The sequence below is a fragment of the Numenius arquata genome, chromosome 19, assembly GCF_964106895.1.
Source record: "Numenius arquata chromosome 19, bNumArq3.hap1.1, whole genome shotgun sequence".
NCBI lineage: Eukaryota > Metazoa > Chordata > Aves > Charadriiformes > Scolopacidae > Numenius > Numenius arquata.
The window spans coordinates 7,564,607-7,591,522 of NC_133594.1; the positions used below are offsets into that span (position 1 = coordinate 7,564,607).

The window sequence follows — 26,916 nt, forward strand, 5'->3', positions numbered from 1 at the left end:
AGAGCCCCAGGACAAACAAATAAAACCAGCCCAGGAGGTTGCATCAGCGTTTTGCTAATTTATGAATGAGAAAGATTGTAATCTTTGATTACACTGAGCAAGATTCATTCCAGCTACCTCCTTCCCATTCTTTGCTTTCGTGGGTAAAAGATGTTGGCAGGCAACTAGAGTCCTCTGAGTCTGTTGATTTTCTTCAGGCACAGGTTCTCTCCATGTTCAACATTTTTTTTTTTTTTAATTAATTATCCAGCACCTTCAGCTTTATTTATTCAGTGCAAAGTGACTGTAAAATGCCACCTGATCATAAAAAGAAAGAGTACATCCTCATTTTGCAATGGAGTAAATACCCAACTCTGTTAGCTTCAGGTGTTCTACAAAAGGGAAGCTTTAAATCCTGGAATTTCTTCCATTCTACAGAGTTCTGCATTCAAAGGTCTGGAAGCAGCTTTGCCACAGGTTACAAACCTCTCTCTTTTCCCTCAGTTTCTCAGCAAGTTTCTCCCATCTGCCACACCTTTGCCGTCACAGCACGTTTCTGAACTCACTTGGCTGATACTGGATCAGAACATGATCCCTGGAAAAAGCCTTTTCTCATGCATGTGAGGAATGTTACACCATTTCCCTTGGATACCAGTGACAACTCATCTAAAAATAACTAGCGTACAAATGCCCGTAAATACAGGAGAAATAGATCAGCAATGAAAGCTACTTTATCATCCCTGGCGCTGGTTTATAGGCTTTGCGCGAGCTCCCTAACTCACACACAGCATGCACATATGGTTTAGCACTGCCGCGCGATATTTCAGTTGCGATAGCACTAAAAGCCCACACTCAACTGCCATCGTGCCCGGTGCTGGACACATCTGCAAGGGACAGTCCCTTCCTCTGTTAGAGGTTCACAGGAGGCGGCTGGGGAAGGCAGCCGTGTCACGCACAGGTTGTATCGGGTAGCTGAGTCGAATGCTTTTGACAAGGTCTGTTTGCAACAAAGGATCTGTAACTTCGCACGGAACAAGGAGCCTGGTGCGGTTTTCAAGCCTATCAAAGGATTTTAGCAAGTCCAGAAAATTCATTTCCTGATGAACTTGTGCTCCTGAGAGTCGTGGGAATATCACACCTGTTTTATAGCATCACAAGTGCATTGATTTAACAGGGCCAAGATGAAGCACTTCCCTCCCAGACCTGGGAAGCAAGACCCTGGGTTTATTGAAAGCAGCACTGTACGGGCTTGCAGACCCCATGATCCCAATGATCACAGACTGGCAAAGCTGGTGGTCAGCTTGCCAGGACCTGCAAAGGAGCAGACCTGTTGTCACAATACGGACAAGTCGCTCAAGCAAGCAGGCACAATCTCACCCCTGGACATGCTGGTGAGGAGCCCCGTGCCACAGCCTCTGTGTGCTTTTAAGTGTTTATGTAGCTGCATATAGAGACAGGTGCTGAGAAACACCAAACTGAATACACAAGAAATGGCAAAAAAGTTTAAGTAGTTATGAGCAAGTTCTAGAGACCGCAATGTAGAGCCCTCTGGAAAGGAGCCTGTTTTGGGCAGTGGTTATTAAACCTCACTCTCTAGGCAAAACTGGCTGAGCAAGAGTTTTGTCTGAGCTGAGCCTGATGCAGAACAGCTCAAGCTGTACAGCAGCATCACCCATGCTTGGTGAGTACCGTTTAACAGCACATTGGGAAGGGTCCACCAGGCTGGCAGCATACAGGAGAGCCGTGGCTGCTCTGAGGCCCTGGCCAGGGTTTGCACAGTGCTGGCTGGGAGCAGAAGGTAAATTTGGGTTGGGATGATGCTCCTGTACAAGCAGCTCTGGTAAGCAGCATCACTTAACTGCTGTAGAGCCTCAACCCGCCATAGTGGCAAGTTGGGAGTGGTTTATTTTCAATCTCACCCTCTTCACCCAGACCCTGCAGAAAGGGATGCATTTGATTCGGCCTCTCCTGACCCAGAGAGTGTTCACTCTGGAGTGTAACAACAGTCATTTCAATGCCAACATTCAATGATTCACCCATGAGAAGCACTAGAGCAGGATTTCAGCACATTCTCCCAAATGCCTGCAACTTCCCCACCTATAATACCCCAGCTTCCCCAACATACTTCCCATGGAAAATAACCTGTCCCAAAGCACCCACACCATGCCTCAGAGCTCCAGGAGACTTGTTGCCTGACACTGCTCCAGCTTCTCCTAGCAGAAACACACAGACCCAGGCTGCCAGGCTCTCTTCCCTTCCCTCCTCCGCCACCTCCCTTTCAAGCAGCAATAAGGTTTCAAGACACACACATCCTGCAGTGACTTCACCATGGAGATGGGAGGGTAGAGACAAAGGGGTGAGGGGAGGTCAGTTAATCCCACAGACACCACTGGGCTGGGGGACACACGGGCTGGGGAAGAGTTCATTTTAAAACTAAATAAAAATGAGGTTATTGAGCTCAAGTTCTCTTCTTTTCTGTGCTATAAACCCAGGCTCTGCACCCTCTTCTTCATCCCCCCTATCCTCCCCCTGCAGCATGCCTTGTGTCTTAATTATTCCCGGTCAGGAGTGATGATATGTTTGTGCTTGGGGAAGTTTGTGCCAGTTTTCTAGGAGGGTGCACAGCTTGGAAATGAAATAACAAAGGAAAGTTAAGACTAGCTGCAGAGCGTCCCCAGCAGACAGCACGGCTGGGCATCCCAGCCAAAGGAGAAATTAACTAAACAAGGCTTCAAATCCATATATATTGGGTCAGGATCCCTATTTCCAGCAAGGCTAGGTCACTTTATAACTCAGGTGAAAACTTGTGTGAAGTTCAGCATCCCTTTGGCTTCAGCTCTGGTGAAGCCTCATGGCTGCGAGTCCTCCTTTTGCACCGTCACACTTGCTTGTGTCCAGCCAGTGGGATTCAAACCTGTGCCAAGTGGAGCCAAAGCCACTCCTGATACTTGTGCCACGTTCTGTTACAAATTTTTATTTCCAGGAGCTTTAACTTATCAGGAAAGATCCTTACACTTCTCCTTTAACTTCACTCTTTTGCAGCCAGAACTGGGGAGGCCCCAGAGAAACTGCTACACCCTGCCAGGCTTTGATTTTTCATATGGGCTGTACATCCCGAGGACAGATGGAGGAGTCCCTGAAGGTATAACACCACCACTAAAATACAGACCTGCAACAAAGTCCTAATGCTAATAGGGACTCTCCTCTCCTTCCCAATGCTCTTCAATACTTCTCATCAAGCTGGATGTGAAGAACTCCAACATTCACCCACTTTCATTAATATCACCTAAATTCCTTGGTGACTAGTAAGGTTTCTCTGTCATATTGGAAACTTTTATAGGATCACATGGAGCCCAAGCAGCAGGGGGCATGGCGCCTGCAAAGGGTAATACATGTGGCCACTTTCATAACTTTTAGAGCTCCTACTTTGTGCTCTCAGGGGCAATCTCCCTGTGAAATCAGACTTGCTGAGCAAGCCAGGGTGGAGGGTGAGAAAATATCCAATTCAGACAGGAGATGTCCCCATATGAAAAGCAGTGGGATAGGATACAAAGTCCACTCCACAGTGAAGCCATGGCAAAATGCATACAAGCCACACAACACCCTTGTGAACAGTTCACAAGCATCAGCCTGCCTTCCCAAATAGGAGTTACTTGAGATGCCTGATCTTTTTCTCTTTGCTTCTCATGTTTCCTTCCATCTCCAGCAATAGGCCACTGGAACACAGTAAAGCCCAGGACTTCAGTTCGGAAGATGCCCCGAGACTTCATCACCATGAACCGTGGTGCTCTGAAGGCCGGTTATACCACAGCCCACGAGTTTAATTTATACTACAAGGCCAAGGACATTCGGCAAAAAGATGATGAATACAGTCGCTTCAAGAGAAGTCCTCCTAATGTACCTGCAGACTTCACTTATGGCATCCCAACACGGTAAGGGGGAAGAGCTTAGGGCCCTTCTCAGGATGACATTATCCCTTCCTACACTCACACCTGCATCACCCCCACATCTCAGCTAGCAAAGTCCCCAAAACAGAAGTCTCCCAAACCTGGACACGCTGCAACTCAATCACAGCATCACTTCTGTGTCTGACTGCACCTGTGTGCCAGATAAACAAATATCTAAATCTAATCTACATGCCACAACACATATCCATTACACCTCTAGCACTAAAGGCTTGGAACTTCTTAAAAATATGTTCAATGCCAATCCTTTAACTTAAAGAAATATGAAGAGTTGTAAGCCAGAGTAATGGCTTCCCAGGGTCAGAAAATCAGAGCAACAGCATTTCTACCTGTTTGCACTGGTTGAAATACTCTGGTGCAGTTAAGAATCCGTTCAAGTTCTTTATCCCGCTCTCTCTCACTTGTTAGTTAATCTCCCTGCACTGGGCAGAAACTGGTAGTACAGCAGGATGGAGGCAAAGCAGCTTTTCTTTGCTCTCTCTTCTTCTTTCTTGGGCTCCCTCCCAAGGGCTGGAGGGGAGCTGGTACCTGCTGCTTCCCCAACAACCCCTCTAGAAGGGCATAAGCCTACCCATTCGTCCCTTGCAATGCAGCAGGATGTTTAAGGCTTCACACTGAGTTAGGTCTTTTGCATCTCAACATCTTCCAAAAGATTTTTATAAAGCGTCCAGCATGTGTGAGGTTCAAACAGGTACAGGGTTTAGAAGTCACCCATTTAACGTCCCCCTCTCATACCAGCTTCCAACTTCTTGCTGTGCTGATTTCTCATGGGGAATTGTGCAACAGGTAGTCTGTAGGGGAGAGCATCAGCACCTTGCTTAGGCTGACTCCTACGTTCTTCCGCTGCCTATCCTCCTCGGGAGCATGAGGGAGGCTGGAGGGCAAGACAATGTGGAAGAGCCAGCGTGAGTCCAGCACAAACAAGTGCTCAAAGCCTCTGAAAGGGGCTCCGAGGCAGCTCTGCTGCTGGAGCACGGAGGGTTTTATCGCTCTGTGCAGGTCTGGACCAGACATTAGGTTTCATTTTAAGAGCTGGATAATAATCACTACCAGAAAAATAACAGCCACAAATTCTAGAGAAAAGACATGATGAACGGCACTGTGTATTTTACGTGATAGTAAATGGGCTTTGCATATGCAAATTGAATGGATTTTAAAATGGTATTTAATGACAATTTTCGTAGCAGACATTAACATTAATTGCATCAAAATGAAAATGTAGCATTAGCTTGCTGTTAGCTGCAAATGCCCCAGCTATAAAGCTTTATCTTTATCAGTATCAGCCCTCACCGATGTGACAGGGCTGCTCTGCAAATTGCAGGCAAAAGGGCTTTTATGTGGCAAAAGTATCCCCCAATGTAGACAAAAATCAACATCAATTTTGCTTTATTTCTTCATAAACGGAGGTTAAATGGCTGCCTGTAAGAAGTCTAGGCACGTTTCAAAAGTTTTAAGGAAAATCTGCAGACCCCACAACAGCAGAAGTAGTGGGAAAGGGCTTTTAATTTAAAGTTGTTATTATTCTACAACTTGCCTGCTCCTTAATAGCTACCTTTTATGCAGACTGATTGTATTTATCCCTTTACTTTAAAAGCACGTTATAGACAAAATCAAATTACCGGGGTTACCAAGGAGTTGTTACAGCAATTTCAGTAAAAGTGGGAATTTAACACACTTTTCCATGACTGGCGAGTTAAGGATGCCAGCCTCGGTGAGCACTCCCCAGTCCAAGCGTGGTCCTAGTCACAGCTGACCAGGTTCAGCAAGACCTTGCCCAGTTAAAAATGACTTGGTTGTTAGCTGGTTTAAGTTTTCTGCTTTTGGACTCCAAGCGCTGTACGACTGTGTTCTTAGTGCTGCTAATTGGGAAGGCACTCACAACTAAGACACACGCTTGTCTGGGGACGGAAGAGAATGGTGGCATCGGTCTTTTTCCATGACTCCAAGCACTTGCTTGCCTCTAGAAATGTCCACTTTGATAAACACCTCCGGTGCAGTGAAGTTTTTCCACAAGAACAGAGCCTGCATGCCATTCCCTAGCCTGAGGCAGAGCACAGACAGCACGGCTGAGAAGGCCAGAGAGCAAAGGTGCCTTCCCGTCGCACTGGAAGTTGCTGCAGCCACCCTGTCTGATGATGGCAATGCTCTGGGACAATCCCCGGAGCTCCAATGCAAACTCTGCCAGTCTGCACAGCTGGAATTGCAGCTCGGGCCAGCACGGAGCCTCGGGACTGGCTGCCTCCCTGGGAATTGCAGCACAGGGCGTTATAAGCCCAAGCAGCTCAGCAGATCTCACAAGAACATATTTGTGGTCTTGCAGCTGCCAGTGAGTAACGTACAGTGGGCTTCTCAAGCCCTGGCAATGTATCTCCAGCCCCTTCTCAGGCCCTGAGCTGTGCTGCTAAAGGCTTCTGTCTCCTAAAGACACCAAGGTCAGGAGTTCTCTCCAGGCTCACAAGTACGAGCTCTCCTGGATCATCCCAAATAGAAATGAACACAAATGCTGTGGTTGCTATTAGTGCCTTATTAATCACGCCCTGGCCCTGCTGTTCCCTCCAGCACGGCAGATCGCTTATGTCTCTTCTTTCCATTCAGGGTGGACGTGTGCTGCATGGAGCATTTCACAAGGCAGCCTCAGACACTGGAGTGAGCTTTCTGAAGCTTTGAGGCCTCTTTCCTTTCCTGGGATATTTACCTTCAAAGGTCACTCATACCCCTCTCTTAATTCCCTGCGGGCATCTTCCAGGGGAGAGAAGCAGCTCTGGCTTTTTTGCTGATTCCCCCTCGTTCTCTCCCTCCCTTTTCCCACAGAAATGTTTGCTACGAATCACGTGGCCAGCTTTGTTGTGAGAGTCATAAAAAGGACATTTTTCATCTCTCCTTTTTCCTGCTCTTGCTCCCTTCTCTCTCTCAGTATCAGACAGAGATTTATTCCCTCCCTGATGCCTCTGGCATTCAGAGCTGGGAGGGGTCAGGGGAGGCACTGATGGGACGATAATAGATAATACAGTGGTTCCCCAGAGTCTTGTCCAGCTCCATAGCCGATCCATCAGTAGGCAGCACTCGTGCCAAGGTCAGCGGTAACGAGGATGTGGTAGGGTCCCAGCCTCCCCCATGGGGCATCCTCCAGTCAGGCTCCCCCGATTCCCGCTCTGGCTTCTGATCTCTACAAGAGCTGCCTTGTACAAGCCACAATTTGCAAAGGAGCACATGTCTGCTCATCGCAGGCGCTGGGGTAATGACCACGTTACAGTGTATGCACGCTCAGCTTCACCTGCCCCAGCCCTCAGCCCCACCGCAAACAGGTCTACAGGTTTTCTTTCAAGGAAAATGCCTGTCACTGGCAATACATCCCTTCCAGGAGCTAAATCCATCCCATCCTCCTGCTTTGCGCATGACATTATGTAGCTGTAAGACGTGCGGATTAGGGTTGCTGTTGTCCTGGACCCAAGTTCTACCTCCTTTCATTTAAAACAACCCCACAACACAGTGCTACTGTAGGTATAGCAGGTGTATCCAACCCCCGTACTCTTTGTGTAATGATCTTGATTTACAAGAGGGAGGATGCAAGGCACTGAGTGGGCTGGGTTCTGATGATACTGGAGATGTAAAGACACAGAGGGTCCGTGAACACTTCCAGGATCTTCACTAGTGTCAATACAGCCTGATATTCAAGGTGCATTTGGAAACCTCAATAGATGTCCAGACCCGCATTTATCATCCTAACCACCTTTTCAGATCGAAGTTCACCGTGCACTGAAATTAGCAGACATTAAATGATCACTTTTGGAACACAGAAGTAAGCACAAAGATAGGGATGTTGTCTACAGCTAGACTTTAGATTATATTGATTTGCACAAGGTCACACAAGGAGTTTGAAACCAGAACACACCAGCACACAGTTGGTACCCCAAGCACAAGTTTTCTCCCCAGGAGCAGTGCAGAGTGCATCCTCAGCAGGAACACACTGTCCAGCATTTCCAGGGCTGCTTTTTGAGAACAGCTCTCATTTGCCTCTTAGTAGTGTAAGTTCCCTAATTCTGCATACTGTGTCCAAGAACATATTCCTGGACGCAAGGACCTCACAGACGTGCCATTCTCTGCCATCCTATACCTGTACCTCCTTCAAACCCTACGTGGCCATAACCCTGCCTCTGACGTGCTGCCATCCACTTGGCAGTTGGCCTGTAGGTTGGGCTGACCTTGGGTGTGCTGGCAGGATTTCCCTGGCACTCTGTCATCCCCATGTCTCCTGCCGGGTCTCCCCTACCGTCTGCCTTCACTTCAACTGTCCCTTTCCTGAATTTTACATCCCATTTTCCTTCTAACTTCATCGCTTCCAAACATTCCACCTCCCATTCTCTAAAACTGGTCTTAATCTTTTGGCAGCTGCTTTCACCATGTTCCTGCAGCAAACTCACCTCTCTAAAGCATTTGGTCACTGGATCTCTCTTCATCAAATCGTTACAATTGGCCAAGGGCATCAGTTATCCAGTACCTCCTTTTTTCTTTATATCATTTGCAATAGTCCTAATGCTCTGTTGGGAATTGGTCTCACTGGCCCTTAGCAGCTCAGCTGTTGCCTTGACTATCCCTGCAGCTTCCTGGCTTAACTGGCTGCCCCGTCCTTACCTTTCAACTTCCCAAAGAAGGGAGGTTTCAACACTCATGCTTCTGCTTTTGAGTGGCATTTCCACCCAAAGTGTCCGTGATGTTTGCACGCAGCTAGAATAAAGTTTAGAAAGCCACCCAAAAAAGTGTTTGCAGCATCTCTTTGGCACAGAGAGTGCACTGGTAGGTTTATTTTTGAGACACTTAAAGAACTTTTCAGGTCATTAATATATCACCCTGGAAAAAAAGCTAATATATATTTTCAGCTATAGACCAGCTGCAAAGATATGTTAAAGAAAGGACACTGAAGACCAGAGGGTGTTCCTGGAAAGAACCCACCAGGAAAAGCTAGACAAGCAAGAAAAATCAATATTACAGCAAACCCACATCTGATCCATGATCACTGGAAGCCAAACAAATAACAAGAGTGTAAAGCCACAAAAATCCAAAAGATTGGAGCAAACAAAAGTTTTAGGAAAAAATATCTAAGCACTCACAAAACAAATTCTGAAAATGTAACAGTGGTTTCAGCCTGAACTGAAGGCTGAAGGCATCAGAAAAATGCAACCAAGTTAAAAAATATAGGACTCCCATCAGTTCAGGTAATTGCATATTCTATCCAGTTCCACAGCGAAAGGCACTTTGTGTTCCTGCCACCCTTCTCACATTGCTACGATAAGAATTTCTATTTCAAGAATCATTTTCTTCTACTGGAGATGTTCCAGGCTGGGTACATGTGCTCACATCACCATGTGTACATCAGCTACCGCAGAGCTCCCAGCCACATCCGCCTGGATCGGGCTGCCTTGTGCCCGGGTGGCTGCGGCATCTGGTTGGGCAAAGATCTGTTACCCCCTTCAAAAAGTCCCGAGTGCACCGTGAAGATACTGGTTCTCCTTCAGTGTAGCTATTTACTGCAGTTGTAACAGTTCCTGACTACTTCAGGCTCTTGGATTAAGAGAAAATAAACAACCAAGTCATGGTTTGGCATAATGTTCAGGTCCTGCACGTCAGCCACAGAGCTGGGAAAAGAAAAGATCTAAAGAATAGAGATTTAGATCCCTTATTACCAATGGCATTACACTGAATAGGAAAGTGATTTACTCTCTCACAGAGACAGGCTGTTGTCTGTGGATTTATCTCTAGTTATTACAGTTGGCTAAAAAATTTCTACCAAAACCTTTACCGTCTGAAACTACTTCTTGCCACAAGTGGACTTTTTCCCTTGCAAACTTCTGCTTTTACAGTCTATGCAATGAAAAACTTGGGTCAGAGGAAAATAACCACAGAATCCTTTTTGTGAAAGCAAAGCTTTTCAGCCCTCATTGACATCTTTTCCTTTCAAACAAGGTAATGTTCCCACCCAGCCAGAGAGATTCAAGCATGGGATGGAGGTCAAGGGGAAGACCTTGCTCTTTGATTTGTTTTTTCTCAGTGTTGTGGAGGTTTTTTCTTGGTTTTTTACTCACCAGGATGTTTTGCATTTGTTGATGGCTGCAGACTGAGCACTGTTCACTCTCAGCCGTGGATTGAGACCTCCAGGCAGAATAGCTCTGCCCCATAATCACGTCCCACCTGAGTTTCTCACAGGGTAACAGCGGATTTCCAGTCACTAGACATATGTTTTGAAGACAAATATAAATAATCTTCAATTAAGTCAGCCAAAGGGTATCTCCAACCCAAAAATCAATGCTAGCGCACAAATTCCAGCTTGTGAAGCCAGGTACTTAATGGATAAGAGCTGGCTTGGTATCTTCACTGCAAGACGCATGTTTCCATGTGCGCATTTAGGACCGTTCCAAGTATACATCTCACTCTGGGCCTGGGAGGGAATAGTAAAGCAAATTGGTGCTCTTGTAACCATGTGTACTCCTAAGTACAGCTATGAGCATCTGATAAATCTTTTAAAGTGCGTGTTTACAATGGATTTTATTCTTTTTACTGTTCTATACATACGAGCCCTCTGAGCAAAATAACAGATCCTCTGACACTTAGAAGGAGCCACTGCCTCATTGGCTGCCCACAGTGAAATCATTTATATTGTTATTTCCTCACCCAAATTACAAGGACTGTAAAGAAGCTTCCGAAATTCAGAGTAATCAGTGCTTCGATGGCACAGATCCTGCAGCTGCCACACGGGTGAAAGACCCACTATTTCAACTGAGAGTTTTTCCAGCCCAAAGACTGCAAAAAAAATTGGTCCCCGAGTGTTTTCTACCAATTTTTCTCCTGTTATTTTCTTCAATGGTTAATAGAAAGCGAGGACAAGTGGAGATCATTTAAAAATGATCTTTCAGGCCTCTTCATGGGTTTATTGCCAGGACCTATTTAGAGGACCATAAAGCTGTAAGGGGCCTATAACTTTACCGTATAGTCCACACGCTTCTTAGGAAAATGAAGAGCCATTACATTCACGCCCTGCTTGTTTTGCCATCTCTCCCTCCCCTTACAAACACACCGCACACACGTGTGTGGGGACTGCCGGCGCCGCTAATTGAATTCACTCTCGTGAAAGCGTTAACAAATTGTAAGTGACCTTTTATACAAATTTCAAAGTCAAGAATTCGGCACTAACTGCACATCCCTCTTCTGCCATTCACTGTTATGCAAAACCCACAAACAATTAAAAGAAATAACGAAGAGCCCAGCGGCCCTCTTTCCTAATTAGCTGCAGGAGGCAATGCTTGGGAGTGTGGCTAAGTGCTTCAATTACCTCGGCCCTCCTCACTGCCCTTGTTAGAAGAGACAGGTCCACTGGCCAAAGGGGAACAATTAAGGGAAGGCAGAGCCAGGCAGTTTGCAGGGGGATGCCGGGGCCGTGCTGGCTCTCGCACAAGGGCCAGAGCTGTAATCATGCCCTAGATTCCTGCTGGGCTACACAGAGACAAATTAATGGTAGATAGATTGCTAGCTCCAGCCCATCAGTAACGAGGGAGGAAGGGAGACAATATAGCAGTACAAGGGAGCTGTAATCAGAGTTTTCCTGTGCTATCAGCCCCCTTTCAGGGCAGAGGGACCTGAGCATTAACATCTTACTGCTGCCCCAAGGCCCCAAGCAGAATCACAGACCCCAGCCTTGTGCTTTATTTGCTGAAGATAATCTGCACTGACTGCACCAGGGAGCCCCGCACTCCAGAGATGCTGAAAACCCAACTGGTTCCCAATAAGAAACCAACCTGAGGTGGTGGGAGCTGGTTTCGCTGCCCCAGCCACAAGCCAGGGGAAAGATGTCTATATGGACACTACTACCACAGGACAAATCCTTCCCATCATGAAGTACCCAAGAAAGGGGTACGAAGGTGGTCCACCTTACAGCGGTCTTCCCCATGGACTGAAGACCCCAAAGACAGATCCTGGCTGTGCAGCAAAAGCAGGTCATCTGAGCAGGAAGGACACCAGCAAGGACTTGGTTGGACTCGCTCTGAAAGGTCTTTTCCAACCGCAGTGATTCTACAATTAAACTCCCCTGGAACCTCACTAACCTTTCAAGAAAGAGTTAAAGTTTCAGGATAGGCAGTGGTGTTGCCACACAGGTTTAGTATCACAACTGTAGAAAAAAAAAGTTTCAATTCTATGATTTATCTGTTGCAGAAGCACCCACGCAGGGCCAGATCCTGCTGCCACTGAGATCAGAGCAGAGTTTTTGGCGCAGCCCAAACAGCTGCAGAGCGGCAGGGGAATCGATGCCCATGCACATGTCCTCTGCTCCCTTGCTCCACTCCCCACCAGAGCCCATCCTCACCAGCAGCGGGAAGAGGAGCCATTTGCAATGGCTGGAGACCTATCTGGAAAATCCAAGGGCTGAAGTTTGCACTAAAATATTTACAAGCCCCTGTGCTTTTAAATTATACAAGAAAAAGGCAATCACAAGTCAAGTTTTTACCCTTTTACAACAGAACTTACTAATCAAATTGATTGCACCTTTTAAGCTGGTATAAACCCCCTTCCTGAGCAAAGTCCTTTGTATCCACTTTTGCCAAGTACCTTTTTTTCAGTTGCTATATAAACCTTTGAAAATAAGTTTGAGGGGAGACTGACAACCTTGAAACCTCAAGAGCAGCATGGCATTGACGGGTGCCGCTCCCCGAGCCGAATATTATAGACAGATTTTAATTTCATTTTACAAAATAGCTGTCTCCAGTGGAAGAAGCATCAAGAGCTAAATGAGGACCCATCTTGAGCTGAATCACGTTGAACAGACCTCGGCACTGTCATTGATTTTCTGGGAAGAAAAAAAACGCCTCTGGCTACTAAACCAAATTAGTAGTCACTGATGACCAATTATTTTGCCCCACTGTGAACGGAGAGGCGTACTAAAATTCCAGTTTGTCAGACCCAAGGCTCTCTTCTCAAACACCTTTCAACAAGCGTGTACCAAAAGTCCCTCAGATGGTTCTGATGCCTTCCTGTTTTCGGCAACTTCTCCTTCTCCAAAGTTTTAATGAGCTGCTGCTCTGAGGATGGCCTGCCAGAAAGGGAGCCCCTCCCAGCTCGGTGGAGCACTATTTGGCATGGCACAAATCACAGCTGTCAGAATTTATACACACATACACAAAAAAGTGTCAGCCTAATGTTTGCAAATTATAATTACCATTTCTCTTGCATGTCCCTGGTGCCTTCATTTTAGATAAATCCCAGCTCTGAGGTATCAGCTGCAAAGCACCGAAGGCTCATATTGAATAGAATAGATTTAACTAGTTTGTAGCTCATTTAAGGCCTACACTGTTTTATTTTAATATTGTTAATACTTTATTATACTTTTTAACATTGTTTTCACAGTAAAATAGCCTATTAGGAGGCTGCAGCTTCTTTTGCAAGCAATTTCTGGCAGACTAGCACACCACGTTGTATAACCAAGTTAGCGGGTGCTTGTCATTTCAGTTGAAAATAGGTCTGTACCCTGACTCTTGAAAGTAAATTAGAGAGAGAGTCTATTAAAGAGACAGGAACTGTTTCAGGGATAATAGTTTTGAAAATGTGCACAGAAATTTTAAAATATTTAGGAAATGTCAGCATTAGAAGTGGTTCCAACTATTTGACTATAAAAGGAAGCAGCTGATTTTTTTTTTTCCACAATTATAAATAATTTGTTACATCCTATCAGAACTTCTTTCCCTTCCCTTTCTGTGGCAGGGTGCTTGTGCCAAAACAAGGAGATCTGAGTTACTCTGAACAAGATGGATTTTAATCCACAGTAAGTGTTTTCAGTGGATGCTTCCCCCGCTCTCCCCACAGCATCCACAGCCGATAACAGCAAAATCCTCCCAGTTCAGAGGAGGGACATCTGGGCAGGGTGACAAAAGGAAACAGAACACACAAGCCGTTCATTCCTGTCCTTAAGTAACACTAAGGTGAGAGGACGTTTTCCCAAAGGCCAGCTGCAAGTGAGAGATACTGTCACACTGCCCAGTAGTGCTGATATTGGGACTAAAATTCCCCATCCACTCCAGCGAGATCACTGTTTGACCTACAAAGAAAAAGCCGCCTCACTTAAATTTCTCCGGTACCCTTAGTCAAAGAAGCATTACCCGATATCCCCTGCTCTTCCCCACTTTCTCAGTATTTCTCTCAAAGGAGGCAGGAAGAGCCAGACAAAGCCTCACGTCCTACAGCCCCACCAGAGCTTACATGTATAACTAAGGACACGAGTCATTCCCATCGATTTCAAAGAGGCAGTTCATGCGTGTATTATTCCAGGCATGATTCTATACTTTGCTGGATCAGGACTTAAATGCGATTAATCACACGGCAGGGAAGGATCTCTGAAGAGCATCAACCCAAATGTGTCCTTTCAAGCATTTACTTACAAGCCAGCTGTGGACTAATCAGTCACCAACTGGCTGGTCCACTGGAGATGGTAAAAGTCACCTCCATAGAGATGTGAAAACACATTCAGCTACCACAAAAATCAATAGTCAAACACTACACACAAAGGCTCAATGTTTTCCTGCATCCCTCTCTGCTATTCCTGCACACCAGGAAAGCTCCTGCCTTGGAGAGCAAAGGGACAGGCCAAGGAAACAAGCCCATGTGCAGGGCTCACCATGTGCTTGTGCCAGGACTACCAAAGTTTACACGAGGCAACGAGACTGGAGACTCACCCAGACAATAAGACGCTCAACCGCAGGTTTGCCACATCTTTTATCCCTTGTAAATATTACGCCTAACTCTCATCAGGGTTAAATGCCAAACTGGAAGGGAAGCAGCAGGGAGAAGAGGGGAAGACAAAGGGTAAATGTTAGTTGTCCCCTTTGGCACAGGATGTCTTGAGATAACAGTCTGCAGCAACCCAGCTGATTTGTAAGCAAAGCCTTGAAAAGCCCTGCAGCATGTGATCTATGAAACAGGAGGTCTGCAGAAGGATGTCTCCTCTCATATGAATGCCCCCTTGGGATGTATATTGCTGGATCGCACATCTAGTATCATTAGAAAACACGACCATAGATTAGACTGTTTTGAAGCATGTGGTGTGCAATAATTAAGTAATAAAAGTCACCACAGGGGTGAAGGAACAAGAAACAGAAGAGTTACTATTTGCATACGCACTGCTGGCGCCCTCCGTGATCGTCAAAGATTCTCCAGACTGCTAAAAGCTGCTTTCTACCGATTTCGGACCCACTCCTGCCAAAAGCCTTGAAGCACCAGCTCACTCCATGGCGAATGGGCTTCCCCTGCAGAAAACCACCTTCTGGTGGAGCTGGTGGCCCCGAAGTGGCCCAGCAGTTAGCCCAAGTCCCCAGTGTCTTGCAGTTGGTCTGAACAGGCAGGAAAAGCACTGCCTTGCTGTTATGGGAGCTGCAGCTGAAGGCACTGCAGGCTACAGGTGGGAGCAGAGCTGGGGCTGATGGCTCCACACTGTCACTGATTGCTGCTGAGATGGGAAAAATCCCTCCCCAGCAAGGTGTGCAAGGACAAGGACCAATAAAACTTAAGCTCAAGGTCCTCCATCACCTTCAAGCGTTTGCTTCTGGAGGAACAGAATAGCAGCACAACCACAGCAATAAGTGATACGCTGTCCTCAAGGCAAGAACCCTGCTGCTGCCAGCAGCTGATGAAGTTAAAGCATCCTCACTTGCGAGGAGCAAGGCTCAACATTTTCAGGCTTCAACCTCACCAGCTTGTGGTAGAGCTAACGGCAGCTCAGAGCAGCTGAACGGGACACTGGCCAGCAAGCAACTGTCTTTTATTTTTACTGTTTCTCTAGAATCATGGTCATGTGCAGCTCCTCTCTGCTGCTGTCTCCTCCTGGCCAGAATGCTCCATGGTACCCTGTTTCAAGGGGCAAATACATCTGGTCTGCGCAGCTGAGGCACTAGACCAGGGCTCAGCAGTTCAGCTCCCCTCTCTGCTGCAGACACCTGACCATCTGCATTGAAGCCATTTTTATCCCTAGTCAGATTGCTTAGGACAGCACCTACCCCTCTCACCCAATCCATCATCGCATCTGTTAGTGACTTTTTGGTATACCACGGTATTGATATTTTAATAGCAAAAGCAGTGTTATTTTAGCAAAACACTTTGCACCCAGTGGTTCTTCCCGGGCAGCTGCTATGGCTATGTTGGGCTGGAGGGGACCCAGCAGGTCTGTCTTCAGCTGGTCAGAGCCAGAACTGCTCCTCTGAGCTCCAGGGTGGCAATGCAAAGGCCCAGCTCACCGCTTCTGGACATTGCCCCATTCAGTGCTTTCATTAGCCACCATCGGGTACCAGCTGGAAAATGCCCTCCTGGAGCCACAGCACAGCCCAAGGTTGAGCCACAGTCTGTGGTGCTCCATGGCCCCAGTGTGAGGGTTTATTCATGTTCTCACCAGTCCACACTTTCCAGCAGCAGAGATATGAATCAGCATTGGGAGGTTAAGAGAGGTATTAACCCTGGAGATTGTACTGTTGTCTTTTCAATGTTTTCCAGGTCTTCCACTCCCATTTTTGACCTCCTCCAACACAAATACAAGGAGCTGTGGATGGAACAGCAGAGAGCCCTCACAGCAGCCAAGCGAGCGGAAAAGAAAAAGGTGATAATACTCCAGCAGTGCTTTCCCTTGCTGTGCACTGCACCACCACCTGGCATAACCCCCCACTGTCCTGATGGTCCACAATGGATGGACTTCTCCCAGCCATGGGGAGGGCTCTCAGCTGGGAAAACATCCTCCCTGACTGTTAGAAGGCTGGTGAAGCCTAACAAATATCAGTTGCTTCCCAGCCAAGGTAGTCCTGGCTTCAGCCAGAGCATGTCCTGTGGGAGTGAGCAGCAGATATGCAAATCATACTATGTGTGCATGAAAGTGCTCTAGTGACAAAAGGGAAGGTGTTTGGGTTTGGTTTTTTTTTTTTTAAGTATTTTTGTATCTGAAAATATACACCAGGGCTGAGCAAGCTCTCCAGGGCAGCAGTGCCAAGGCCTTTCAAAGGCTTAGATGTCTGTCCCACAGAGACACCTTTCTAGCTGTCATCAAGCATCTGCCTGCATCAGTGTGCCTCACATCCCAGGTCACGCAGCGAAACTCCTGGTATCAACTAAAAAGGAGGCTCTGGTTCTTTTTGCATCATCACAATAGTAAAACACCCTGCTGTAACAAAGAATTAAGTTTCAAAATATCTTTGGTATTTATGTCAGCCTCGTGCCAGGAGCCCTGCAGACTGTCCTTTGGGCAGCATCAGCTCCGCTCAGGTTACCTCTGACAGTGGACAAAACAATGGAACAGCCAACAAATGTTCAAGGGACCAGCACTGGCTCTGATCCTGCCATGGCCAGCACCCGCAGCAGTTGTTAGAGTGCAACGCTGGGCTGTTAAACACACCAATATTGTAATAACATTTAAAAGCAGCCAATGACTGTTTTATTAGTTAATGGCTCAAAGAAGAGTCGAGCTAATATGGTAATGACCAATTTCAATGGGCTTACTGCCATCACAAACTATGCTTTATAGTTGAAGTGCAAGAATACAGTGTTCTTAATTAGCAGCTATTTTATGAATACACAAGCCTGGGATGTTGGAAAGTGCATCCCTACCTTATCTATTAATGACTGATGTTTTTAATCTAATCACTAGGATCCCTCCATCAAGTTCCCAAAGCCTGCAGCCACCAATTACCAAATTTAAGCAACACAAACCTACATCCTACACCACAGAACAGATTCCCCAGGGTTTCACGCAGTGGGCTAAACATTCACCAGGTACCTGCACTGGCTTGTGCTGGGACTATCAAGCACTGCAAGCTGCAATTAATCAGGAGAGCAGCACACACTGGACAGCCAGGAAACCCCACCACGGTGGGGGTGGTGGAAGCGACTTTCGCAGCTAGCGATGAGCCATTGCTCTAGCTCAGAGCACCAGGCTTCCTGTGGCCAGCAGTCGTCTCGCTGGGATGCTGTATAAAACAGATACTCTGAGAGCTGGCACCTGCTCACGTTTTTCTCATCAGTATGTTTTAGATATCAGTATTTGCTGCATAGACATGAAAAACTACCCAGATCAGGCACTTGTGATCATCAGTCCAAAGCTACTTTTAGTCTTGTTCATCCCAGAGTCATTACATTGCATGACACCAATGTGATGTCTATAGCTTTGCAGCCGTTTCAGCTCATTCTTGTTTACCTTTGGTTACAGAAAGAAAGAGTGCGTGAAACTCGCACCACATTTCTGCGAAAACACCCACCACCTGCAAAAGAGGAGTCCTTCTGGCACCTGCCCCGCTTGGAGAAGGTATGGAGCACTTGGTTGAACTCAGGGACACCTTCTAACCTTGCCTGCATGCCCTGATAACACCCTTAGCACATAATGAAGGTAAACTCAAGGCTCTTACCTCAGAGCTTCCCGAGACCCAGGCCACAAAATACTCCCATACTGGATGTATTCAAACATCATCCCCTTTTGGACTTCAAGGTGGGATATTTTTTTCAGCCATAAGCTCTGGAGGATAGGCAGCAGTTGCCCAGGTAAGGGCTTAATGACTTAATTTATAACTAGTGTGCACTTCTATGAGCTTCAGCAGATAAGAAGCATCTATTTATCTCCCTGTTAGCATGGGGATGGGCCTTGTTTTCTGCTGGTTGTCCAACAACTGCCCTATATGAACAGGACAGTCAAACCAAAATGGCATTTTGGTAGCCTGCCATTTTATCAGCTCTCACCATAAGTAATTCAAATCATACCAGATGTTTCAAGAAGTATTTTCGCACCAGGAGTTAGACCTTTCAAGAAAGCCTGGACTCTTGATACCTCTCTAAGCTACCTGATTGACAATATTCACCCCGTGACTGAGTAAAGAGTCTAGCCAGGTTACAGATGTGTGTGACACTTCCTTTAATTGATCCAAATAAGAGCCAAGGTGAAGATTTCTTGTTCTAGCAATGAGATCTAAACATCTCCCTGAATTCATCGGCTCATCCTGCTGTGCTCTGGGGTACTTGTTTGAATTCTGTTAGCCTTGTTTGTGGTGGAAATTACAGGTAAACTTCAAGTGAAGAGCTAGGGGGCATTTTAGGAAGGAAGGGAAAGGAGCTGGGCCTGGGGAATGGAAAGGAGACACCAGAAAGTCTGAAAGCACTGAAACCCTGCAGGGAGTTCACATGGCCAAAATCCTATCTGGCATTGATAGATACCACTGCAAAGAGCCTCTCAGCCCTCCGCCCCAGCCCTTGTTCTGATGGGGTTATTTTTTTTTGCGCCACGCTGTTGATTTTTAACTTCAGTTTCAGTGACTTCCTGAAGCTAATTTACTTGTACAAGTTGGAGAGTTTCAACCAAGAAATGTGTTTTGCACCACCTTGATGTATTCCTCTTACGTCCTGTCTAAGACTGTCCGATTAGCATATGTCAGTAATCATTTATCCCCGCTGCCTGTCAGCACAGAGCTGCTGCTGCGGCTAGTGTCAGGGAAAGAACATGACCGATCGCTGTTAAACAGATTGTGTAAGTCACACGAGATACTGGGGCAAGCCTCCTCTTTAGAGCTCCTCTCACCCCAGACCTTTCCATCACTATTCATTTTTCAGCCTGTGTTTTTCTTCATGCTTTCCCTTTTGTTTCATCCATGAGTGTGGTTGGATTCCTCCTCCAGCCACAGCTCTCAAACCTCCGAGTCTTTTCTTCTCTCTGCCTTTCCCCTTCCTTCCCAGGAGCAGCATCCAAGGGAGGAGGGACAGCTCATTTTGCAGCACCTCTGCAGATTTTCTGTACTCCTTCTTTCTCATTACATTAACCTGGAAGATTTGCCTTGCCCCAGCTGCAGGTCTAACAGGCACAGCTGATGTTAGAACTTAGATCAGGAAATTTGTTGCTCAGTTGAGTTTCATTGCGTGGTTTCCTCCATGGAAAAATGAGTTCTCTTGAACATCCATGAGCATTTACCCTGTTAAAAGCAGTAAGAACCCAGAGAAATTTCATGGTTCCCAAAGACGCTTGGCAGCCTCCAAACTGTGCTTTAACCGTCTCTGTAAAGCTGAGTTCTAGATAGGTGCTGGCAGGACTGTCTTGTGAGACAAACTGGCCTGATCCTTCAACCAAATCCAGGGACTCCAGGACTCACTCTGTCAATCCTCCCTTTACAAAGGTGACAACAGAAAGCAGTGCTCCAAAGAGATGAGGGACCTTGTTCTTGTGGTGCTTCTGTCCTCATGAAACCTTTCTCCAGCTCTTCCATGGTGTTGAATAACTACTTCATGGCTTTTTTAAGACTTGATGGCCTGCAGAGGCCAGCCGTTAGCACTGACCACTGTAGGCATTTCACCAGAACATTGCTTTTAATCCATATAATGCCCTCATTCTACTGTGCAAAAAGCAGTAGGAAAAGCAACCTCAGAAATATAATTTTACACAAAGCTTGTTAGCAGACTCCCATCTGCATATTATTTCAGCTTTCAATGACATTGTGCTGCTCTGGCCACTACAGAAGATGCTCATGACCTGGGAACAACTTCAAACTCTGGGCAAGAATATTCAGAGACTCCGTTGCCCTGACCACAGCCTCACTTTGGACTATTTTTCCATGTGACCTGAGGCTGGTGCAAGGCGCAGGGATGTGACATGTTCTCAAGCCACTCATCCTTCTTGTCACTCAGTCACCCCTGTCATCTGGCACGATGCCTTTCAGTCTGGCCTGCTCTGGGCCTGGGAGGAGCAATGCAGAGCACCCAGCTACCAAGATGGTTGTGACCCAAAGCAGGGGGCAGCAGGAAGATGAGATTTTGTTCCCGTAGACCCATAGAAATCAACAAGGAGGATTTTCTGTTCCCATCCTGACCCCTTACAGAGAGCTACAGAAACTGGGCATGGATGTCACTACTGGCTCTTAAACTGGACTTGCCATTCAGTCCCTGTAAGACTGTCTCCTGGCACCGTGCTGGAGTGTGTGAAGAGAGGGGAAGAGAAGAAAACAAAGGAGCTTTGCCCTCCTCTCTAATTGCCTCTGCTTGCTCCCTGCTTTGCTAGGGCTGCATGACATTACATAGTCATTCGATCAGTAAAGTATAGACAAATTGACTATATTTTCATTTGGATTTAGGTTTCAGCCCCACTGCTTTAGAATAATGGCCCACGCTATTAAGCTAACTGGGTGATTTACAGGCTCTCCCACACCGGGTGATCGCTCCTGCTCCACGTCTCGCTCTGAAGGACCGACCTGGCTTGTGGTCTCCTGGGCCCTCCAACTCACTGAGACAAACAGGTCACAGGGAGCCAGTCATGTCCTGATGGGCAGTTCATTAGGGAAAGTTGTTGAATTTGAGTTGCTTGGGTTTGGGTTTTTTTTAATACAAAACCAAACAGAAGTTAACTCCTTACTCTCCTCAGCAAGATGCTTCTACTGCCTCCTCTTCCTCAGTCACCTCAAAAGCCAAATAGCCTCTGCCTTGCTCTGTCTGCAGTGACACAATTCCCAGGATCAGGTTTTGCCAACATGGGTGGAACTGCGCACCAAGGCTTCATTTATTTGTAGATGTGGGACTACATTCCCTGGGGACTGTACCACAGGCAACCAACATGGACATAAATAAATACTACTGCCACCGTGCTCATGGTATATGTCCTGTCCCTGTGTCGCTCATTGCTAGCATCATGCTGGTCCAGGCAGAATGGCATCCCTGGTGTCAACCAAACTCTAAAAAGGATGTTGGTGCCAAAATACAGCATCCCCACAGCCTTGCCTGTGCCAGCCCAGGATGAGATGCCAGCTACCTCCATCTGAATATTCGATAGGCACAATCCTAACCAGTAAGTCAACACTGGCCACTCTGCAATAGATTTCCAGGGTACTGACAAATCAGTCCAGAAGGATTCTGGTAGCGACACCTCACGTAGCAGTGATGTAAGACAGAGTTCACCCATGTGTCAAAATAGCTCCGTGTACCACATGCCACTGACACCCACCAGGGTTTTCCCTTTGCTCATTAGAGAATTCCAGCTGGCACAGACTTTCAAGGCGGCTTTCCAGGGAGAATAGTCTTGTTTACTTGACCAAACAGGGGGAGGAAAGAAAATGCAGCAACTTTGGACAACACTTTTGTCAACATGCGCTGCCTTCCTGAGCAGATGAAACGAGCTGCGCTCGATGCGCGATATGAATAAGCGATAAGCAATTGACGAGCAAGTGTTCGGGTACCTTGGCAAAAGACTTAATTTGCAACCTGGCACAAAATCAAAGGCTCTGTCAACGGCTGAGCGGCTCTCCGGCGTATGCCTTGCGTTACCTGGGAAAGCTCTGTCAGGTAAATTTCCACTGAAAGTAATTAGAGGAATCCCCACTGTATAAACTTTGCAGCAAAATTCTGGGCTCCAGAATTTGATTCTCACCAGGGATCCGATATCTGCTCACAGCCTGATCCTTCATCAGAATTAACAGTTGAGGTTTAACACATACACACAAAAATGTTCCACATTTTTTTTTAATGCCTTACCTCTATTTTTGTCTAAAGAGCTGAACTGACAAGCACAGCTCATGTAATCTTGCAACTGTTGTCTTGTCAGAAAAGCCATAGATTCTGCTTAAATAACCTAGACTTGATACACGCAGCGCATGGTGGGCTGGCTTTTCAGATACAGCATTTATCCTCCCAGCTCTGAGGGCAGCAAAACTTCACGGAGTTGAAGCATTATAAAACTTGTCTCCTGGGGCCTAAATAGTGCTTAAATAATAATGAGCTTTCAAGAGCTTTCTGTCACCATGGTCAAACCTCCCTTCAGCAAGGATTTTAGCTGACCAAAAAACAAAATTAAAAAATTAGTGTCACCTGATGGCTGCTCAGTACCCCAAGTGACATGAATTGGTGGGTCCCAGCCCATCAGTGACAATCAGTGGCCTTCAGTGCTGACCTGCCTACAACAGGCACAAGGCAAAAAAAAAAAATACGACACCCTGCCGGGTTCCAAATAGGCAGCAGAGACCCAGCCATCCTGGGCACGATCCTTGCACACCTCCACTGGGACCACAGCAGAGATGTCACCTCCCAAACCGCAGCCATTCTGTGACTAAATGCAGGTTCCAGACCCTAGTCACCATCACTACATTTTCTTGCGAATTCTGCAGGTTTTCTTGTTTAGCCTAACAGTGAAGCTTCCAGCAATGAAATTGCTCAAATCATCACGAAGCATTCCCATGGTCCAGCCTTTCCCAGTGTCCCTTTGCATGTGCCCTCCACACTCAGCCTCTCCATCACAGCCTAACTCTACCCTCTGCTATGTTCAGTCCTTCCTTATGACTCCCTCAGACACGGTAACCCATCATTCCTCTGCCGTTTCCGCTGCTCTCCAACATCTCCAGACTGACACAAGAGAACATCACCCCTCCCTGTGCAGCCTGGGCCACCTCCAGGGCAGGCTCCACCTACATCCAAGCCCTGGTGTCCAAAGGCAGCACAAGCTACTGTTGGCAACCAATGCCCAGTCCTGTTATGGAGATATTCACCTGTGAAGGAACAAATATGAGGTGCTTGCAGCAGAGCGAAGCGACACACGCTGTGTTGGGTTACAGGTGAGCCCCTACTATTGCTTTTGGTGCTACCTACTTTTTTGTACATAAATCCACAGAAGTACTTTTTAAATGGACTTGGGGTTTCCTTCATGGACCTATTCTGCCTTCTGCAGGGATGCTATTTACCAACAGACAACTTAGTTTGAAGTAAAACTCTCACCTGGCATGAAAAGGGTCAGGATTCAAATCTCAGAAACACACAAGGTCCATGTGGAAGCTGCCTGCTCTGGTGTGACCCCAGGATATCTGCCAAGGGGGCCACACACTGGGTTGTGGCTCCAATGGGTTAATTCTCCTTTACTCACACTATTGCCCAGACCAAGTGACCAGTGAACTCCAGCAAACATCTGCAGCCCTTATTTTCAAAAGGAAAACAAAACCTCCCAAATCTCCGTGGGGCATTAAATACAGCAGCCAAAAAACTGCTGAGCGCTTTTCGAAACCTTCCTGGGTTTGAAGCAAATAAGGACGATTTAACCCAGACTCCCCTGTCCTGCATTTCCCTATGTTCTTGGAATTAGAAAGGTGGGGAGAGAAAAAAAAAAAAAATCAACCCCATTCATTAAACTGGTTAAGCACACTGCCACCAGGAAAAGCCACAGTATTTGTAACCCTAATAATCCAACACACACCTCCGAGCGCAGCTCATCTTGGACAGAATAACGTCTGTTTTAAAAATACCTGCCTCTCTCTAACTTGTCATGGCATTTGTTGACAACCCTATTGAAAGCCGCTCTCAATGCAGCTGTGAAGGATCTTTCAGCACCTCTTTCTCTTTCCTAGACAGTTTTTGAAAGGGAGGGGAGGAAAAAAAAAAAAGCCATCAATACAGGGGGAAAAAGGCATCAGCAGCCAACATCGGCTGATGAAGCGCCTCACCTGGGCCCCCAGCGCACCGCCTCCAATTAAATCAAAATGGTTTGTTTTTAATGGTCTTTTACACTGACAAGTGGGCTATCATTCCAGGCCTAGAGAGCTGTCAGGGAGCCGAGGCAAATCCTCCGTTGATAATGCCCAATGCTTCCAATTAGGAGCCGAGGCCGCTCCTGGCGCACTAACGATTCCCCAGCCTCCCCCAAGGCCCCTTCGGCGCTGGCTGTTTCGTCTTCCCTCTTCCTCCGCCGCAAATTACTGACACAAAACGGAGGCGCCCCGGTGCCTCCTCACCACGCCGGGCCCCGGCCCTGTTGGATTTAATGAGGCGATGGAAGTTTTTGCGGATCTTTCGCTAAATTCTTTTCTTGTTTGACAGCTGCTTGAGTGTTGACCTTATAAAAGATTTAGTGTTTCTCATTATTTTCTGTCAAGCTTTACAAGTGATAGCTTCACGGAAATCATTTGCATCTCGATGTGCGCGCGCGGTCTTTGCCTGTACGGGGATGCACGGCACGGCGTGCGTCAGTGTGTACACCCTACCTCTCTCCGCATTGTGTATTTTATTCCCTCCTTCCTCCCCCCCTGCAAAAAAAATCTACAAACATGGCACTGTTGTTTTGTGTTGTTTGGGGGAAAAAAAAAAACCCACACAAAACAGGAGAGGACTTAAAAGGCCCAGGATTTGTTAGACTCTTGTAAATGAGGGAGGTTTTTATAAAGGAATAGAGATTGGTTTCCTGTAAAGAGAGCTCAAGAAAGTGTTTTGTCACCCACTAAAAGGATTCAATCAAATGGATGATGGAAAAACTAGGCTGAGTCTAGGGGCAGCTTTGTTGTTAAAGTGAAAAATGGTACAAGGCTGGGAAGCTGCCTCTGAGCAGGCGGCAGAGCCAGGCAGGTGCCGGCAGAGGAGCAAGTGCAGCTGCATCTCCCTGCAGCCGAGCCGGGATGCTTCCAGGGCAGGAGGAGAGCCCGGTGCTGTTTATCAGTTCAGCCCTTTTCATGGGTTCATTCTCAACACTTCCCACAAACCATTTATAATCCAACTGTATCAATTAAAACTCCCCCTCCCATCCCAGGGTGACTCTCATTTACTTTCCCCCCCAGAAGCTAACCTTACTGACCCCCCGTGGGTGCTCACAGCACCCGGCAGCTACAGCGCACACACCCCGGCACCCACCTCAACGGTGACAAGCCCAACACCAACAGCACCCACGAAACGCTGGTGGGTCTCTGGGGTGTGTGCTCTGCTGCTGTCAGAGGAGCTCTCTCAGTCTGTATCAGCTCAGCCCTGCATTCCCTGTACCAGCTTAGCCTTTCTGCATCTCCCACCCAATTTATTGGCCTTCGATTAACATACCTGCTTCCGCTTGCAACACGCATGTGGTTGTATTAATGCTTGACAAGGGATCATGTACAGTCCTCCAACTTAAATCATTAGCAAAACTGAGAAACTCAAATGAAAATAACCCCCAAATACATACTTAGGTTTTAGGAGTGATTAGGGTTTTTTATTACCCCTCTAATTCTTTGAGGCAAGCACCGACACTGCAACATCCCAGCTGCATGTGTCCTGCAGGTTTTAATTTGTCAATAGCAAATGTAAAGAACAACAGGAAAACATGGCTTCTAATCAGCAGCTGGAAACCATTGCAGCTCCATCATCCTGTAAGGAAAACCACCAAGCTTGTGCCTACAAACTATATTCCTGTCCTGCTACAGCCAATGCTCCACATCCACAATTCAGACAAAATCCTGGCATAACAGCCCGTAACCACATCAGAGTAATGGTAAAGATCATCAGCTGTCTCTAGAGGAAGTACCTTTGGGTTCATCATTTAAAATATGAATTAGAAGAATCAGAGATGAGGATTCATCACTTGCATTGACTTCTCAACACCGGTCTCTGTCAAAATAAGACCTTTGACCCAAGGACACCCTTATCTTGACTCTAATTACTGGCCTGGGACTAATCCGTACTTCTCAACTGTCCCTCATTATGAGAGGGTTTCTCATTTTTTAAAATAGCACTTGTCCCCTGTCCTACACCTGGTGCTTCCCACTTACTCATGCCGAGGGCAGAAGCTGGCAGCCCTCACAACTTTGTCAAGGGCTCTGCTAATTTTAATTACTGCCAGTTGTGGCTCAGTGTGACATTTCTCACCTGGGAGCTTTGTACCAAGACTGGAGTGAACAAACTGCTGTTTCCTCCCCTGCAGCTTCCACTCAATTCCAGGCAGAAATTTCCCCCTGCCCAGTTCCCAGTGCTGGTGGGCAGGGAGCACGATGGGGAAGGCAGAGGCACATTTGAGAGAAGCAGGTCAGCTCTCCTTACCTGCAAGGGCTGGATTTTTCTAACAATCCCATCTCCGAGGGAAAAACTCCTGCACCTGTAATGGGAGGTTGGAGTTGGTCCCCCTGGGGATTGTCCCTGCCAGCTCCCAAGGGCTGCCCACCTACTCCAGCAGCCCTTGCTTGTGCCTTCCCCACCTTTCCCTCCCGCAGAGGGGTTATGTCAC

General features: G+C 46.9%; 1 protein-coding gene across 1 annotated transcript in view; it reads left to right on the top strand.

The window, feature by feature from the left end:
* CFAP77 (cilia and flagella associated protein 77) overlaps positions 1-26,916 on the top strand; it is a 60,799-nt gene that overhangs the window by 32,879 nt on the left and 1,004 nt on the right. The window contains exons 2-5 of the mRNA XM_074161048.1: positions 3,022-3,121; positions 3,686-3,911; positions 16,464-16,566; positions 18,163-18,258. Of these exons, the coding sequence (XP_074017149.1) occupies positions 3,022-3,121; positions 3,686-3,911; positions 16,464-16,566; positions 18,163-18,258 (525 nt within the window). The remainder of the gene's footprint in view (positions 1-3,021; positions 3,122-3,685; positions 3,912-16,463; positions 16,567-18,162; positions 18,259-26,916) is intronic.